At 43.6% G+C, this 16,151-nt stretch overlaps 1 protein-coding gene across 1 annotated transcript in view; it reads right to left on the bottom strand.

Moving 5' to 3' along the window:
* Window positions 1-15,397, bottom strand: part of C1H4orf45 (chromosome 1 C4orf45 homolog) — an 84,657-nt gene extending 69,260 nt beyond the window's left edge. Inside the window, exons 1-2 of the mRNA XM_053597904.1 lie at window positions 15,380-15,397; window positions 13,349-13,538 (exon numbers count right to left, since the gene is read on the bottom strand). Of these exons, the coding sequence (XP_053453879.1) occupies window positions 13,349-13,538; window positions 15,380-15,397 (208 nt within the window). The remainder of the gene's footprint in view (window positions 1-13,348; window positions 13,539-15,379) is intronic.
* Between the last annotated feature and the right edge of the window lie 754 nt (window positions 15,398-16,151).

Genomic DNA, 16,151 nt, shown 5'->3' on the forward strand with positions numbered 1-16,151 from the left:
CTCTTCACTACTGAAGAGAGGGAGAGGATTTTACTAGAAGCTAAGAAGAATGTACTCGGGGCGGACGGGCATCCTACCCAGCTCCCCAACATCATCGAGGCTGCCTTTCCCTTCTCCAGACCTGACTGGGACTTCAACACAGCAGAAGGTAGGGAGCGACTGACAGTCTATCGCCAGGCTCTAGTGGCTGGCCTCCGTGGGGTGGCAAGACGCCCCACTAATTTGGCTAAGGTAAAAAAAGTAATACAGGGGGCCATAGAACCCCCCTCAGTGTTTCTTGAGCGCCTAATGGAAGCTTTTAGGTGCTACACCCCATTTGACCCTGCCTCTGAAGGACAGAGGGCTTCCGTGGCTATGACTTTCATAGGGCAGTCAGCTGTAGACATTAAAAGAAAGCTGCAGAGGATTAAAGGATTGCAGGACTACACCTTGCAGGATTTAGTTAAGGAAGCTGAGAAAGTATACCATAAAAGAGAAACTGAGGAAGAAAAAGAGCAGAGAAAGGAGAAAGAGAAAGAGGAAAGGGAAAATAAGAGAGACCAAAGACTGGAGAAAAACTTAACACAGATTTTAGCCGCAGTAGTAGGGGAGAAGAGCCAAGAACAGACCCAAAGTAGACAAGCAGGCACAAAACATCCACCCCACCGTGCCTAACCCTTATAATCTGTTAAGCTCTCTCCCTCCAGACCATATCTGGTACACTGTCCTGGATTTGAAGGATGCTTTCTTCTGCCTCCGACTACACTCCTCTAGCCAGAACATCTTCGCGTTTGAATGGAGAGACCCGGACTCTGGAATGACGGGGCAATTGACATGGACCTGACTTCCACAGGGGTTCAAGAACTCCCCAACCATCTTTGATGAAGCCCTCCACCAAGACCTAGCTCACTTTTGCGCCAGCCACCCTCAGGTAACGCTCCTACAATATGTAGATGACTTACTACTAGCTGGAACGACAAAGAAAGAGTGCCATCGGGGCACAGAACTGTTACTGGAAGAACTAGCCCGCTTAGGATATCGAGCCTCCGCCAAGAAGGCCCAGATCTGCCAGAAAGAGGTAACATACCTGGGTTACACCCTACGAGGAGGGCAGAGATGGTTAACAGAAGCCAGGAAGCATACTGTGACTCAGATTCCAGTTCCCCGCTCGCCCCGCCAGGTGCGAGAATTCTTAGGGACTGCGGGGTTCTGCCGCTTATGGATACCGGGGTTTGCTACTCTGGCAGCCCCCCTCTACCCTTTGACCAAGGAAAGCACTCCCTTCGAGTAGAGTGCCAGCCAACAGCAGGCCTTTGACAACATTAAAAAGGCATTATTATCAGCTCCGGCCCTGGCTCTACCAGATGTAACAAAGCCCTTTGTCCTATACGTAGATGAGAAGAGAGGAGTGGCCCGAGGGGTGCTGACGCAGCCTTTAGGGCCATGAAAAAGACCCGTAGCATACCTCTCCAAGAAATTGGACCCCGTCGCTGGTGGTTGGCCAGCCTGTCTGAGGTCTGTGGCGGCAGTGGCGGTACTGGTAAAAGATGCAGACAAATTGACTATGGGGCAGAAGTTGACAGTCATTGCCCCCCATGCCTTAGAAAGCATCATCAGACAGCCCCCTGACCAGTGGTTGTCCAATGCCCACATGACACATTACCAGAGTCTCCTAATAAATGGAGACAGAGTCCAGTTTGGCCCACCTGTCATCCTCAACGCGGCTACCCTACTACCTCCTCTGTCCAGGAGGATGTATTACACACATGCCAAGAAGTACTGGCTGAGGAGACTGGAACTCGGAGGGACCTCTGTGATCAGCCCCTGCCGGATGCCCAACTGACCTGGTTCACTGATGGGAGGAGCTCCATAATAGAAGGTAAAAGGGTGGCCGGGGCAGCGGTAGTGGACGATAAGCAGACCATCTGGGCAAGTAGTCTGCCTGAAGGGACGTCGGCCCAGAAGGCCGAGCTGGTCGCCTTGACCCAGGCCTTACATTTGGCAGAAGGAAAAAAAGTTAACATATACACCGGATAGCAAGTATGCTTTTGCTACAGCCCTTTTTTTAGAACCCTAAAAAAAGCCATAACTAAATTATCTTTAGACTGTCATTACTGACTGAACAGTCCTCCTTCCCTTTGCCCTGTTCTGTGTGCGCAACAGCCCTAGCACTCTCAAGCTGACCCCCTTTGAAATCCTATATGGAGCTCACCCCCCGCTCGTTGCCATGCAGCACCTCCCTTCCCCAGAATCTTCCTCCTCTCAATCTCTATACACCAGATTAAAAGCCCTTGAAACTGTGCAAAAGGAAGTGTGGAGCCGGCTGATCGAGGCCTACAAGCCCGGAGATCTGCAAATACCTCACCAGTTCCAGGTTGGAGATTCGGTGTACATCCGGCGCCACCGGACAGCCAACCTTGAACCACAGTGGAAAGGACCATACCTAGTACTGCTCACAACCCCGACCGCAGTAAAAGTTGATGGCATCGCAGCCTGGATCCACGCGTCTCATGTCAAACCAGCACCGCTGCCAGACTCCGGGTGGAAAGTAAAAAAGACAGACAACCCCCTCAAGCTCCGCATCCGCCGCAGTAGCCCTACTCCTGCTGATACAACTCCCAGTGATAAGTAGCTCTGGTCCCAATCCCCATGCCCCCCCAGAGGTTAACCTGGCAGGTTCTCTCTCAGACTGGTGATGTAGTATGGAGTACTACAAAAGAGGACCTTCCTTGGACCTGGTGGCTGTCCCTCACCCCAGATATTTGCGCCTTAATAGCAGGGCTAAATAATTAGGATATCCCCGATGAGACCTTTGAGGAGGTTCCATCGAGCCTTGATCATCATTTAGCAAAGCGCTCGCTTACCCAAGGCTCCACATCCCAAGGCCAGTACATTGCAGACGCCCCTGGCTGTGGCAACTTGCCCGCCCAGCGCCGGATGCGACAAACTGAGTTCTATATCTGTCCCCGGGACGGGAGAACGAGAAGCCAGCCCAACAGATCATACTGTTTTAATTCTTACCTTTGGGCCCTGCATTTTCCACCGTATAATCACCTTCCTCCGGGAGAAAGTAAGTGCTGTACAAGTGTTAATGCTCAGACAGCATTACCAGTCTCTCCGCCGGGACGATAGCCATGAGAATAAATACATAGAGCCAGAAGTTCCATAATTAAAACTTCCCAAAAAACAAATGGGGGAATGAAGGAAAGTACTACCAAATTCAAAAAGGAGGAGGGGGACCAGATATGTAGCAGCACCCCTCGCCCCCTACCATAAGAATATGACCTTTTGTAACTGTCCTAGGAAATAGCCCCGAGCTGAAGCAGATAACCGGTAACTGGTTCTGAAAGAAAAAAGCTAAGCAAATGTTTAACTGATGATCTTGTCTTAAGACAGATGAGTAATGAACCAGAGTTCTTCTTATCTGGAAAAGCCCCTATGTCTGCTACCCCTCCCTAAAGCCCCTGCTATGTCTGCTACTCCTCCCTACTTTGTGGTTTTTGCCTTTATAAGCTTGTAAAACCTGCTGTTCAGGGCTTGACTCCTCGGCTCCTAAAAAAATTGCAAGTCAAGCCCCAGCATGCTGGAATAAAATCCTCTTACTGTTTGCATCAAGCGCCGTCTCTTGCAGTTGATTGGGGTCGTCATTGCTCAGGGAAGAGTGGGGGATCCTGCCCCAAGTCTTGCAACAGCAACCTCCAACTCCTGGGCTTAAGCAATTCTCTTGCCTCAGCCTCCCGAGTAGCTGGGACTACAGGTGCCCGCCACAATGCCCGGCTATTTTTTGGTTGCAGTTTGGCTGGGGCGGGGTTTGAACCCGCCTCCCTCGGTATATGGGGCCAGCGCCTTACCAACTGAGCCACAGGGGCCACCCTGGATGAACTTTTTATCCGGTTACTAAAAGTCATTGATAAGTAGGATGATATGTGCTGTTATAGACCTATTAACTGGAGAATTACAATGAAAGTTTCAGTGGCTGAGTGTGGTGGCTCATGCCTATAATCCTAGAATCTGGGAGACTGAGGTGGGTGGATCCCTTGAGCTCAGGAGTTTGAGATCAGCCTGAGCAAGTGTGAGACCCCTGTCTCTACTAAAAATAGAGAAACAAGCTGGGCATTGTGATGAGTGCCTGTAGTCCCACCTATGTGGGAGGCTGAAGCAAGAGGATTGCTTGAGCCCAAGAGTTTGGGTTGCTGTGAGCTAAGATGATGCCATAGCATTCTATCCAGGGTGACAGAGTGAGACTGTCTCCCAAAAAAAAAAAAAAAAACCAAGACAGTTTCACTGACTTTGAGAATCATGACATCATCCTCAAACTAACATTTCAGACTCACCTAGTTGATATCACCAAGGCACCTACAGAACTACAGACAGAATTGACTGAGCTCTCAGCAGATGACATTTTGAAGGCAATGTTTGATGCTGATAAAGAACCAACTGAAATATGGAAAAATCCAGGGCAGCGCCTGTGGCTCAGTCGGTAAGGCGCTGGCCCCATATACCAAGGGTGGCGGGTTCAAACCCAGCCCCGGCTGAACTGCAACCAAAAAAAAAAAAAAAAATAGCCGGGTGTTGTGGCCAGCGTCCATAGTCCCAGCTACTCGGGAGGCTGAGGCAGGAGAATCGCTTAAGCCCAGGAGTTGGAGGTTGCTGTGAGCTGTGTGAGGCCACGGCACCAAGGGCCATAAAGTGAGACTCTGTCTCTACAAAAAAAAAAAAGAAATATGGAAAAATCCAGTAGAATACCCACCCACGCCTTCACAACATGCCTGAAAAACACTTACTTGCTTTTCATCCACTTATTGCTGCGAATCTACATTCTCCTACAGAACCCAAATCAGGATGCCTTGAAGGTCACAAGTGCCTGATACCCACATAGAGGTCTGACTGAAACCGTGGACCTCTATATACTACAATCAAAGAATCCAATGCTTTCCAACACAAAGCAGACACAACAAAGTCATTAAAAGGTTAGTTAACTTGAAAATTAACAAAAAGTTTTCATTTTTTGAAATGATTAAGTATGTAGTAGTTAGATTTTTACAAAATAATGTATGTTTTAAGTATGTATAACTAGTTGAAGTTTCTTGAATGCAGCCTTATTAGATTACGGCTAAATCAATGTAGCCTTCCATCACAAAAATATCCCTCACCCCTGCCCTTACCCCTCCTATTCCAAACTTCATGGCAAGGTCAGAGGAAGAATTTCCTTTCACAACATTTATTTTTAATAGCTAGGGGCAGAGAGAGTGAGAGTTCATAGTAATATTACTTCATTCTATAATATTGCCTCATGAGGTCAGCCTTCCATGTCAGCAACCAAAATGAAACATACCACAGAAATAAATCAAAAGGAATCAAGTGGAACATGGAAAGGGCTGTTTTCATAAGTGTATTTGATAATCTGTTGACAACATGGGCATCATTTGCCCACTGCAGATGTGCAGGGCAGAACAGCTGGGCTCATCAGGAGAGTCAAGCCAATGTAAGGAGGAATCTGAGTGTGGTGGTGGGATGTGCAGCCATGAAATGGATCTGATGGGCACATCTGATGTGTGCATAGGGGGAACAGAAGCAAGGCAATGTAGAGATGAATTGCTATTGCTGCTAATGTAAGACGCTCCGATTTTGAGAGTTATAACAGAATGGAAATGTTGCATTTCAATTCAGTTGGTGCAATAATTATGTAATAGGTCTAAAGCATCAAAAGAATTGAAGGTTCATTTTGTCAATTTCTCTCTTTCTTTCTTTCTTTTTTTTTTTTTTTTTGACACAGAGTCTCACTCTGTGCCCTAAGTAGAGTGCTGTGGTGTCACAGCTCACAGCAAACTCAAACTCTTGGGCTCAAGTGATCCTCTTTTTTTTTTTTTTTGTAGAGACAGAGTCTCACTGTACCGCCCTCGGTAGAGTGCCGTGGTGTCACACGACTCACAGCAACCTCTAACTCTTGGGCTTACGCGATTCTCTTGCCTCAGTCTCCCGAGCAGCTGAGATTACAGGCACCCGCCACAACGTCCGGCTATTTTTTTTTTTTGGTTGCAGTTTGGCTGGGGCTGGGTTTGAACCCACCAACCTTGGCATATGGGACCGGCGCCCTCCTCACTGAGCCACAGGCGCCGCCCTCAAGTGATCCTCTTGCCTCAGCTTCCCAAGTAGCTGGGACTACAGGTGCCTGCCACAATGCCTGGCTAGTTTTTCCAATTTTTAGTAAAGACAGGTTCTTTTGCTCAGGCTGGTCCTAAACTCCTGAGCTCAAGCAATTCACCCACCTCCGGCTCCCAAAGTGCTAGGATTACAGTCATGAGCTCATTTGTCAATTGTCTGAATGAGCCAAACCAACATCATGCAGAAACATCCTTGCTACACACATTAGTTCATTTCTCAAATGATAAATTTTTTTTTTTTTTTTTTTGAGACAGAGCCTCAAGCTGTCACCCTGGGCAGTGTGCGATGGCATCACAGCTCACAGCAACCTCCAACTCCTGGGCTCAAGCGAGTCTCCTGCCTCTGCCTCCCAAGTAGCTGGGACCACAGGCGCCTACCACAACACCTGGAAATTTATTTTTGGTTGCAGCCATCATTGTTGTTTGGCGGGCCCGGGCTGGATTCGAACCTGCCAGCTCAGGTGTATGTGGCTGGCGCCTTAGCCGATTGATCCACAGGCGCCGAGCCTCAAATGATAAATCTTCTATGGACATACTGAATGCATTAGGGGCACCAGTCACTGCTTCCAATAAACTCACAGGCCTATTGCTCAGAAAGGGAGCAGATATGATATGCATGCATAATATCCTAAGTTGGAATTCAGAGTTTTAAAGAATTAGAGACTCCACTTAACACATATGCACAGTTCAACCAATGGTTTAACTAACATTGATGGCACCCTGCGATGACCCTGGAACTGGGTCGGTGTGAACAGACAGGCGTGATTATTCACTCAAACTTTCCATGCAGTCTGATCCTTGCTTTTCCTGCACTTAGGTTTCGAAACTAGCTGTCTCATGAGTACGTGTTTTGTCTCTTTGTCCCTTAACCCCTTATTAGTCCACTTTGGGGACCTGCACTTTCTGCCAACTGCTCTGTGACTTCCCCAGAATTTCTGGTCAGTCCAACATGCTAAGCAAATGCTTGGTAATATGTATTTGAAAGAGTGCATTGCTTTTGCATTAAAGGTGCTGTTGTAATCCAAAGATATAAAATTCCATAGTTTCTAGCCGGGCGTTGTGGCGGGCGCCTGTAGTGCCAGCTACTCAGGAGGCTGAGGCAAGAGAATCGCTTAAGCCCAGGAGTTGGAAGTTGCTGTGAGCTGTGTGAGGCCACGGCACTCTACCGAGGGCCATAAAGTGAGACTCTGTCTCTACAAAAATAAAAAAAATAAAAAAATAAAATTCCATAGTTTCTGTTGAACAGGGAAAGAAGGTAGGATCTGAAGAGAGATTGAAACTGGAGTCTAAACAACTAATTGATTTTCTCCTTGGAAAAGTTGATACTGCCTTAAAATTCTCATCTTTAGCATATTTATCATAGATGATGTTAAATAAATACCCAAACAAATAAAAAATGAAAAATTGTGTAAATATCTCTGGCTGGACCTTTACTTGGAAAGTAAAATAGACTCATCCTGACAAAATTTTGCAACCAGCCGCCCACCTCATCTGAAGGGGAAATTTAAATAGATAACCAATAAATTACGTTTTTTGGCTTAGAATTTTTCTAGCATAAATGTGCAGGATATGATCAATTTTATTATAAGAAATTCTTACCATTCATGTAAATTTCTTACCATTCTAGAAATAACATTAAAAAAACCCCAGCAAGATCCATGTATGTAGAACTAATAAAAATCCCTTAGGATACTGCAAGTAACAGGAAATATGTTGCAAAATACAGGGTCCCAAAAGATACCCATAAAGTTGCCATACATAGGAAAAACAGAGAAACTGTAGCTTACTGTCCCTTTATTTGTGAAATATTCACTATGAAATTTTACAAGGAGGTAGCCAATACATGGAGAAAACTTTGTAAATATTTTGTAAAATTTTGTAATGAATATTTTGTAAATATAGGTACATTTAGCAACAAATTCCTATTTTCCCTATGTATGGAGACTTTATGGTCAACCTTTGGGACAGCCCGTAGATTAAACAATAAAGGAAAATTATGTCACACAAGAAGACATTCTGAGGGAGGAAGAATCTGGAGTTGTTTAATTCAGAAAGGGAGCAGATATGATATGCATGCATAATATCTTAAGTTGGAATTCAGAGTTTTAAAGAATTAGAGACTCCACTTAACACATATGCACAGTTCAACCAATGGTTTCACTAACATTGATGGCACCCTGATGGCATCAGGAGTTCAGTGCTGTCTTCAGAACCATGGGTTCTTTCCACCCATGTGTGCCGCTCCCTTGTGTATCTTTGGATGAGATCCCCTGAGGTCCCCAGGAGGTTGTCACCACTTCAGATATCACAGGAAGAAACAATAGTGTCCCAGAGGGTGGAGTGGATTTTTAATCAGCAGGGAAGCCCTTCCTAGAAAACTCCAAGGGTGGTGCCTGTGGCTCAAGGAGTAGGGCACTGGCCTCATATACTGGAGGTGGCGGGTTCAAACCTGATCCCGTCCAAAAACTGCAAAAAAGGAAAAAAAAAAAGAAAGAAAGAAAACTCCAGATAAACTTTTCTCTCATTTTATTTGCCAGGACGGAGTCCTTCCTCTCTTCCTAAAACCAAGTACTGGCGAGGGGATTGGTATTTCAGGAACTGGTCTGGATGATTCAGAATTTAATCCTGAGTTGTGTGAGGTGAAGGTGGACACCCAGATAAAATGGAGGCTCTCTAGAAAGGGAGAAGGATGTACCAGCCTCTTACAAAGCATAAAGGAAAACATTCCTCACAGAAGACACACACACACGCACACATACATATACCTGTAAGCCGCTACTTTACAATCTTCTTTTTCATTTTTTTTTTTTTTTTTTTTTGTGGTTTTTGGCCGGGGCTGGGTTTGAACCCGCCACCTCCGGCATATGGGACCGGCGCCCTACTCCTTGAGCCACAGGCACCGCCCTACAATCTTCTTTTAAGAGCACAAGAAATTACAGTAGAACCTCCATAGTTGACCGCCTCCCAGTATTGACCACCTCCTTCAGCTGATCTAATTTTCATAGGCCAGTCACGTACCACATGTCAGCTCAGTAGGCCTGGACCACTTCTGTATGTTGACTAGTCTGCATGGTCAGCTTACAGAGCTTCTGCTGCATTTGAAATCATTACTTTTCTCTTTGTCTGCTTTTTTGTTTGTTTGTTTGTTTTTCTGTTTCTTGGTTTGCTTTTGGTTGTTATCTCTAACTCCTGGGCTCAAGTAATTCTCCCATCTTAAGCTTTCCAAGTAGCTAGGACGACAGGCAGCCACCACATCCACCTAAGTTTTTAAAGATTCTTTTGTAGAGACAAAGTCTCTTTATTGCCCAGGCTAGTGTCAAACTACTGGCTTCAAGCAATCCTCCTGCCTTGCCTCCCAAAGAACTGGAATTACAAGCATGAGCCACCGAGCCTTACCTCTCCTTTGGTCTTAATTGCTTGCTAAATTTTAATTAGTTTCATGTTTGTACTCATACTGGCGGACATGGCTTTATACTAAAGAAATGCAAAGAAGTAGAGGCAAGCCAGCGGCTCAGTCAGATGTCATCTCCACAAAATGCAAGCAGGAGAGCAATTATTGGTGTTTCTCAGTATTCAAACTCTTTGATCTAGAGCAGAGGTCAACAGACATCTTTGTAAAGGGCCAGATAGTTAGTATTTTAGGTTTGGGCACCAAATATACCATTTCTATTGTAAGTATGCAACCTGCCATTGTAATGGATAAGATGTAAACTAACAAATGAGGCTGTGATACAATAACGTCTAACTTATGGACACTGAAATTAGAATTTAAAACAGTTTTCATGGGGCAGTAAATATTACTCTTCTTTTAATTTTTTTCTTTTCTTTTCTTTTTTTTTTTTTTTTTTTTTGTAGAGACAGAGTCTCACTTTATGGCCCTCGGTAGAGTGCTGGGGCCTCACCCAGATCACAGCAACCTCCAACTCCTGGGCTTAAGTGATTCTCTTGACTCAGCCTCCCGAGTAGCTGGGACTACAGGCACCTGCCACAACGCCCAGCTATTTTTTGGTTGCAGTTTGGCCGGGGCCGGGTTTGAACCCGCCACCCTCAGTATATGGGGCCGGCGCCCTACCGACTGAGCCACAGGCGCCGCCCCTTTTAATTTTTTTCAACCAGTTACAAAGTGAAAGACCGTTTTCAGCTGTACAAAAACAGGTGGCAAGCCATATTTGGCCCATAAGCCATAGAATACTAACCTCTCATATTTGTCTTTTTTTTTTTTTGAGGCAAAGTCTTACTCTGTTGCCCAGCCTAGAGTGGCATGGCATCATCATAGCTCAGAGCAACCTCAAACTCCTGGGTTCAAGAGATCCTTCTGCCTTAGCCCTCCTGTAGCTGAGACTACAGGGACTCACCACAATGCCTGGCTAGTTTTTCTATTTTTAGGAGAGATGGCCTTTCACTCTTGCTCAGACTAGTGTTAAATTCCTACGCTCAGCCTCCCAGAGCACTAGAATTATAGGCATAAGCCACTGCGCCCAGCCTCAGATGTATCTTTTATCTTATACTTCTTCCATGCATATTTCAGATACAATGCTTTTCTATTTGTTAGAGCTAAATAATTGATTCTGTAACTGTAAAAATTTTCATTTAAATGTGCTATTGTGTATATTTATAAAAGAGCACACTATTTTTATTTGTACAATACCAGATCTCAATGCAGAGTCTTGCTTTACCTTGCCAGTGTCAATTTGGCCCCATCTTATTTCTGACTTTGTGATAATTGGTTTTCTTCTCATTAGAATTGTGTAAGTGGGTGGTGCCTGTGGCTCAAAGGAGTAAGGTGCCGGCCGTATATGCTGGAGGTGGTGGGTTCAAACCCAGCCTCAGCCCAAAAAAAAAAAAAAAGTTTAAAAGAAAAAAAAATTATGGGGCGGTGCCTGTGGCTCAATGGGATAGGGTACCCGTCCCATATGCTGGAGGTGGTGGGTTCAAACCCAGCCCTGGCCAAAAAAAAGAATTGTGTAAGTGACCAGTGAGAAGATATTTATATAAAATAGATGTGCCAGGGCAATTTTAAAAAATGGGACGGGGGTGATGTTAAATTATACAGACATTAAAATAACATTATAATAATATTATAATAACATTAGGTAAAAATTCCCCTGGTTTTACCCACACTGAACAGAGGTGTGCGTTACTGGTGAGTGATCATGGTAATTATGATGTAATCCAGAGAGAAGAGGACAGCTAAGCCTGGACTGGGTGGAAATAGGGCTCTAAATCCTCCTTTCTACAATGATATAGGTTGTAAAAGATACCATCAACTTAATTCTTGCTTTGCTTCACAAAGAGAAAAGAAAAGAAATTTACCACTTTAAACGTAGGCCCTGATAGTAAGGAGTATCACAATTACAAACAAGTGAAGCGTAATTATGAAAATGACACTCCTTAGCCTAGATGACCTGTGACACTTCCCTTCTCTATTCCCTGGATAAACAGTATATCAGGAAGAGCTTGTCTATTTCTAGATGGCAGTAAGTGACTTCAGTTTAGGCCAGGATAATTTAGACCGGTAAGTGGTATTTATCAACCTTGTAAGTTATAAAACAAACAAGTGACTACTGGCTAAAAGCATGATGTAAGGAAAACATGTGAACCTACTGTTTGAATTATTGAGAAATATTTAGTTGTAAAAAACAAGTAAGCAGCAATCAATAGGAATTGCTTAGATTTTATGGTATTGCTTTTATAATATTGTTACCCTTCTCTACTTAGCCAGAGGACTGGCTGTGCTTCCAGATTATTAATAAGATTGAAATATAATGATCCCTTGTTTATTCTAAAATGGTTTTCACTATGCTGCAGTGCTTAGCTTTTAAAATAAATAAATTTGTGAACAGGTAATATATTAGGTAGATAAAGTCATCTGAGAGCAAATACTTACAATTTTTTTATCAGTCTATATCTGAATATCTTTACTTTGAGTATCTATTTTTCCATCCCTGTGAGCAAACATTTTCTTTCAGCACCAGTTTGGTATAATAGAAAGAGCACTTGGACAGGGAGAATGGCAACTGGGAGTTTGGGTTTGGCCTTGCTGCTATTTGCATAGAGAATTTGGGAAAATCATTTCATCTTCCTGGGCTAACATCAATTTCTTTCTTTTTTACATTTTTTTTATTAAAGTGAAATTGACATACAATAAATGGCACATATATAAAGTGTACAATCTATCTTTTTACATGTGTACAGACACAAACAGGATTATCAGATAAAATATAAGATGCTCAATTAAATTTGGATTTCAGGGGCAGCGCCTGTGGCTCAGTCGGTAGGGCACTGGCCCCATATACCGAGGGTGGCGGGTTCAAACCCGGCCCTGGCTGAATTGCAACCAAAAAAAAAATTCGGGCGTTGTGGTGGGCGCCTGTAGTCCCAGCTACTCGGGAGACTGAGGCAAGAGAATTGCTTAAGCCCAGGAGTTGGAGGTTGCTGTGAGCTGTGTGATGCCACGGCACTCTACCCAGGGCCATAAAGTGAGACTCTGTCTCGACAAAAAAATAAATAAATAAATAAATTTGGATTTCAGATAAACAATGAATCATTTTTTAGTAAAAGTAGGTCCCCCAAACATTTTGGTTCATACTTATACTAAAATATTTATTTATCTGAAATAAAAATTTAACTGGGCACCTTATAATTTGTTTGCTAAATCTAGCAGCCCTGTCCGTGGAATATCATTACAATAAAAGTAAGAACATGTCTGTCACTACCAAAGGTTCCTAGTGCCCCTTTGTAAACCCTCACTTTTCCTGCTTGCTACTCTTTTCCTATACTCAGGCCACCACTTTTCTGCTTTCTGTTACTATGGATTAGTTTCCATTTCCTAGAATTTGATCTAAATGGCATCTTACAGTATGTACTTCTTTTGTCTGACTTCTTACTAAGCATAATTATTTTGTGATCATCCATATTATTACATGTTCCAATCATTTATTCCTTTTTATTGCTGAATAATATTCTATTGTGCAGATAGGCAACAGTTTATCCATTTACCTGCTGATGGGCTTTCAGGTTGTTTTCATTTGGGGCTGTCACAAATAAAGTAACCATGAACTTTTGTGTATAAATCTTCACATGGACATGTGCCTTCATTTTACACCTGAGTACAATGGCTGGATCATATGGTAGGTGCGCTAATTTTTAAAGAAGCTTCTGCTTTTTGTTTGGAGGAGGCCAAGATGCAACTTTCTTCAGCTGACCTGAATTCACATTCATCCGACACCAGCCGCCTCCACCTTGCCGCCTAAGTTCAACCTCAACGAGATCAAAGTCGTGTACCTGAGGTGCACTGGTGGCAAAGTCAGAGCCATGGCCCCCAAGATTGGCCCTGGGTTTGTCTCCGAAAAGATTGGTGATGACATCGCTAAGGCAACCTGTGACTGGAACAGTCTGAGGATTACAGTGAAACACAGCATAGACAGGCCCAGACTGAAGCAGTCTGCCCTCTACCCTCATATCAAAGCCCTCACGGAACCACCCAGAGAGAGAAATAAACGGAAAAACATTAAACATTGGCTCGGTGCCTGTGGCTCAAGTGGCTAAGGTGCCAGCCAAATACACCTGAGCTGGCGGGTTCGAATCCAGCCCAGGCACCAAACAACAATGATGGCTGCAACAAAAAAAAACAGCCGGGCGTTGTGGCAGGTGCCTGTCGTCCCAGCTACTTGTGAGGCTGAGGCAGGAGAATCACTGCAGCCCAGGAATTGGAGGTTGGAGATTGCTGTGAGCTGTGATGTCACGGCATTCTACCCAGGGCCACAGCTTGAGGCTCTGTCTCAAAAAAAAAACAAAAAAAACAGAAAAACATTAAACACAAGAGAAATATCACTTTCGATGAGATTGTCAACATTTGAGGCACCGATCTTTAGCAAGAGAAAATGGTTAAAGACTCTCTGGACCCATTAAAGAGATCCTGGGGACTGTCCAGTCAGTGGGCTGTAATGTTGATGGTCACCACCCTCATGACATCATAGATGACATCAACAGTGGTGCTATGGATTGCCCAGCTAGTTATAAAGGAAAATGTTCAATAAAGGATCACTTGACTCCCCCCCAAAAAAAGAAGCTTCCACATTCCTTCAAAAATGATTGTGTGATTTTATATTCCCACCAGCAGTGTATGAGAGTTCTGCTTTCTCCACATATGTCGTTACTTGGTCTTCCCGTGCGCCCTGATACGGACATGGGGCATCTCTTTGCAGTTTTAATTGCGTCCTCTGATCATGTTCAGCAGCCATCTTTGTATCTTCTTTGGTTATGTACTCAAGATTTTTGCCCCTTTCTTCATTGCTTTATGTTCTTATTGACAGTTTTGATCATTCTCTAAATGCTCTGAATACATGTCCTTTATCATATACGTACTTTGCAAAAGTTTTCTTCTAGTCTGAGTTTGTTATTTTTGTTCTCTTAACCGTGTCTTATGGAAGGCAGAAGTTTTTAATTTTTATGAAATTAAACTTATCCACTTGCTTTTTAATGGATCCTACTTTATGTGTTGCATCCAAAACCCTTTCCCTAACCCAAGATTACAAGGAATTTTCTCCTATTTTCTTTTAGAATATTTATAGGTTTTACATAGGTCTATGATCCATTTTAAGTCAATTTTTTTTTTTTTTTGTAGAGACAGAGTCTCGCTGTACCGCCCTCGGGTAGAGTGCCGTGGCGTCACACGGCTCACAGCAACCTCTAACTCTTGGGCTTACGCGATTCTCTTGCCTCAGCCTCCCAAGCAGCTGGGACTACAGGCGCCCGCCACAATGCCCGGCTATTTTTTTGTTGCAATTTGGCGGGGGCTGGGTTTGAACCCGCCACCCTCGGCATATGGGGCCGGCGCCCTACTCACTGAGCCACAGGCGCTGCCCCATTTTAAGTCAATTTTTATATATAAGAGAAATGAAATTTAATTTTTGTAAGGATATCTAGATAGTCTAGCATCATTTGTAAAAGACTGTCCTTTCTCCACTGTATTGCTCTGTACCTTTATTTTAATGCAATATGACTAAATATATATATTATTAAATTATACTCACACACAGTGTTTTTGTTAACTAGGTCCCTGTGTAGCAGCAATTCTCAACCTGTGGGTTGCACCCCCTTTATCAAATGACCCTTTCACAGGGGTTGCCTAAGACCATCAAAAACACATATTTCCAAAGGTCTTAGGCACTGAGACATTGCTCCTCTGTCTCCAGGCAGGTCCACCCACGTGCAGATACACCCACATACAGTACCTGGTGTGATGACATCATCTCGCCAACCCATCACATACACCCTGTACAAAGACAGCAACGAAAATAATTTTATGGTTGGGGGTCACCACAACATGAGGAACTGTATTAAAGGGTCGCAGCATTAGGAAGGTTGAGAATCACTGCTGTGTAGAATATAGTTTTTACTGCAGTCACAGAAGTTTGAAAACTAGTGCTGTAATAGTCACCTGAATTATTTTTTTCTCTCCTCTGGTCTCTTAATCACACACATCTTTCACTTCTACACGTTCAGTCCTTCTTACTTCCTCAATCCCCTCTGTTCCTCTAAAATTTCATTTTTTGTGGAAGCACATTTATGATCACCCCAGGAAACTACTGTTTTCACTGTTCCTATAATTTTTCCCTTTTCTCTCTGCTATACAGGGAAATGATGAAATATTTTATTTCTCCCTTCCAAGTTTATATCACCCTGTGTAATTCATACTATGACCTTTCATTCAATATTTCTCCTGGCTTACAATTGGTTTACGGCAAATCATTTCCTTTTTCATTTGTTTTGCTTTATTGGGAGGCAACGTGATGGGGAGAAAAGAGAATGTGCCACACTTCATCTGAACTCTATTTCCTAATAGGCATGTAACTTTCTTCAAAATACTATGTCTGAGACACAGGTTCTTTTTCTGAAAAATACAACCGCATTTAACCACCTCATGTCCTTGTGGTAAGAATCAAATAAGATATTGTATTTAGCATAAGTCAGTCATGTCTAGTCCTGTATCTGGCACATAACAGA

This window comes from Nycticebus coucang, chromosome 1 (assembly GCF_027406575.1).
Source record: "Nycticebus coucang isolate mNycCou1 chromosome 1, mNycCou1.pri, whole genome shotgun sequence".
Lineage (NCBI taxonomy): Eukaryota > Metazoa > Chordata > Mammalia > Primates > Lorisidae > Nycticebus > Nycticebus coucang.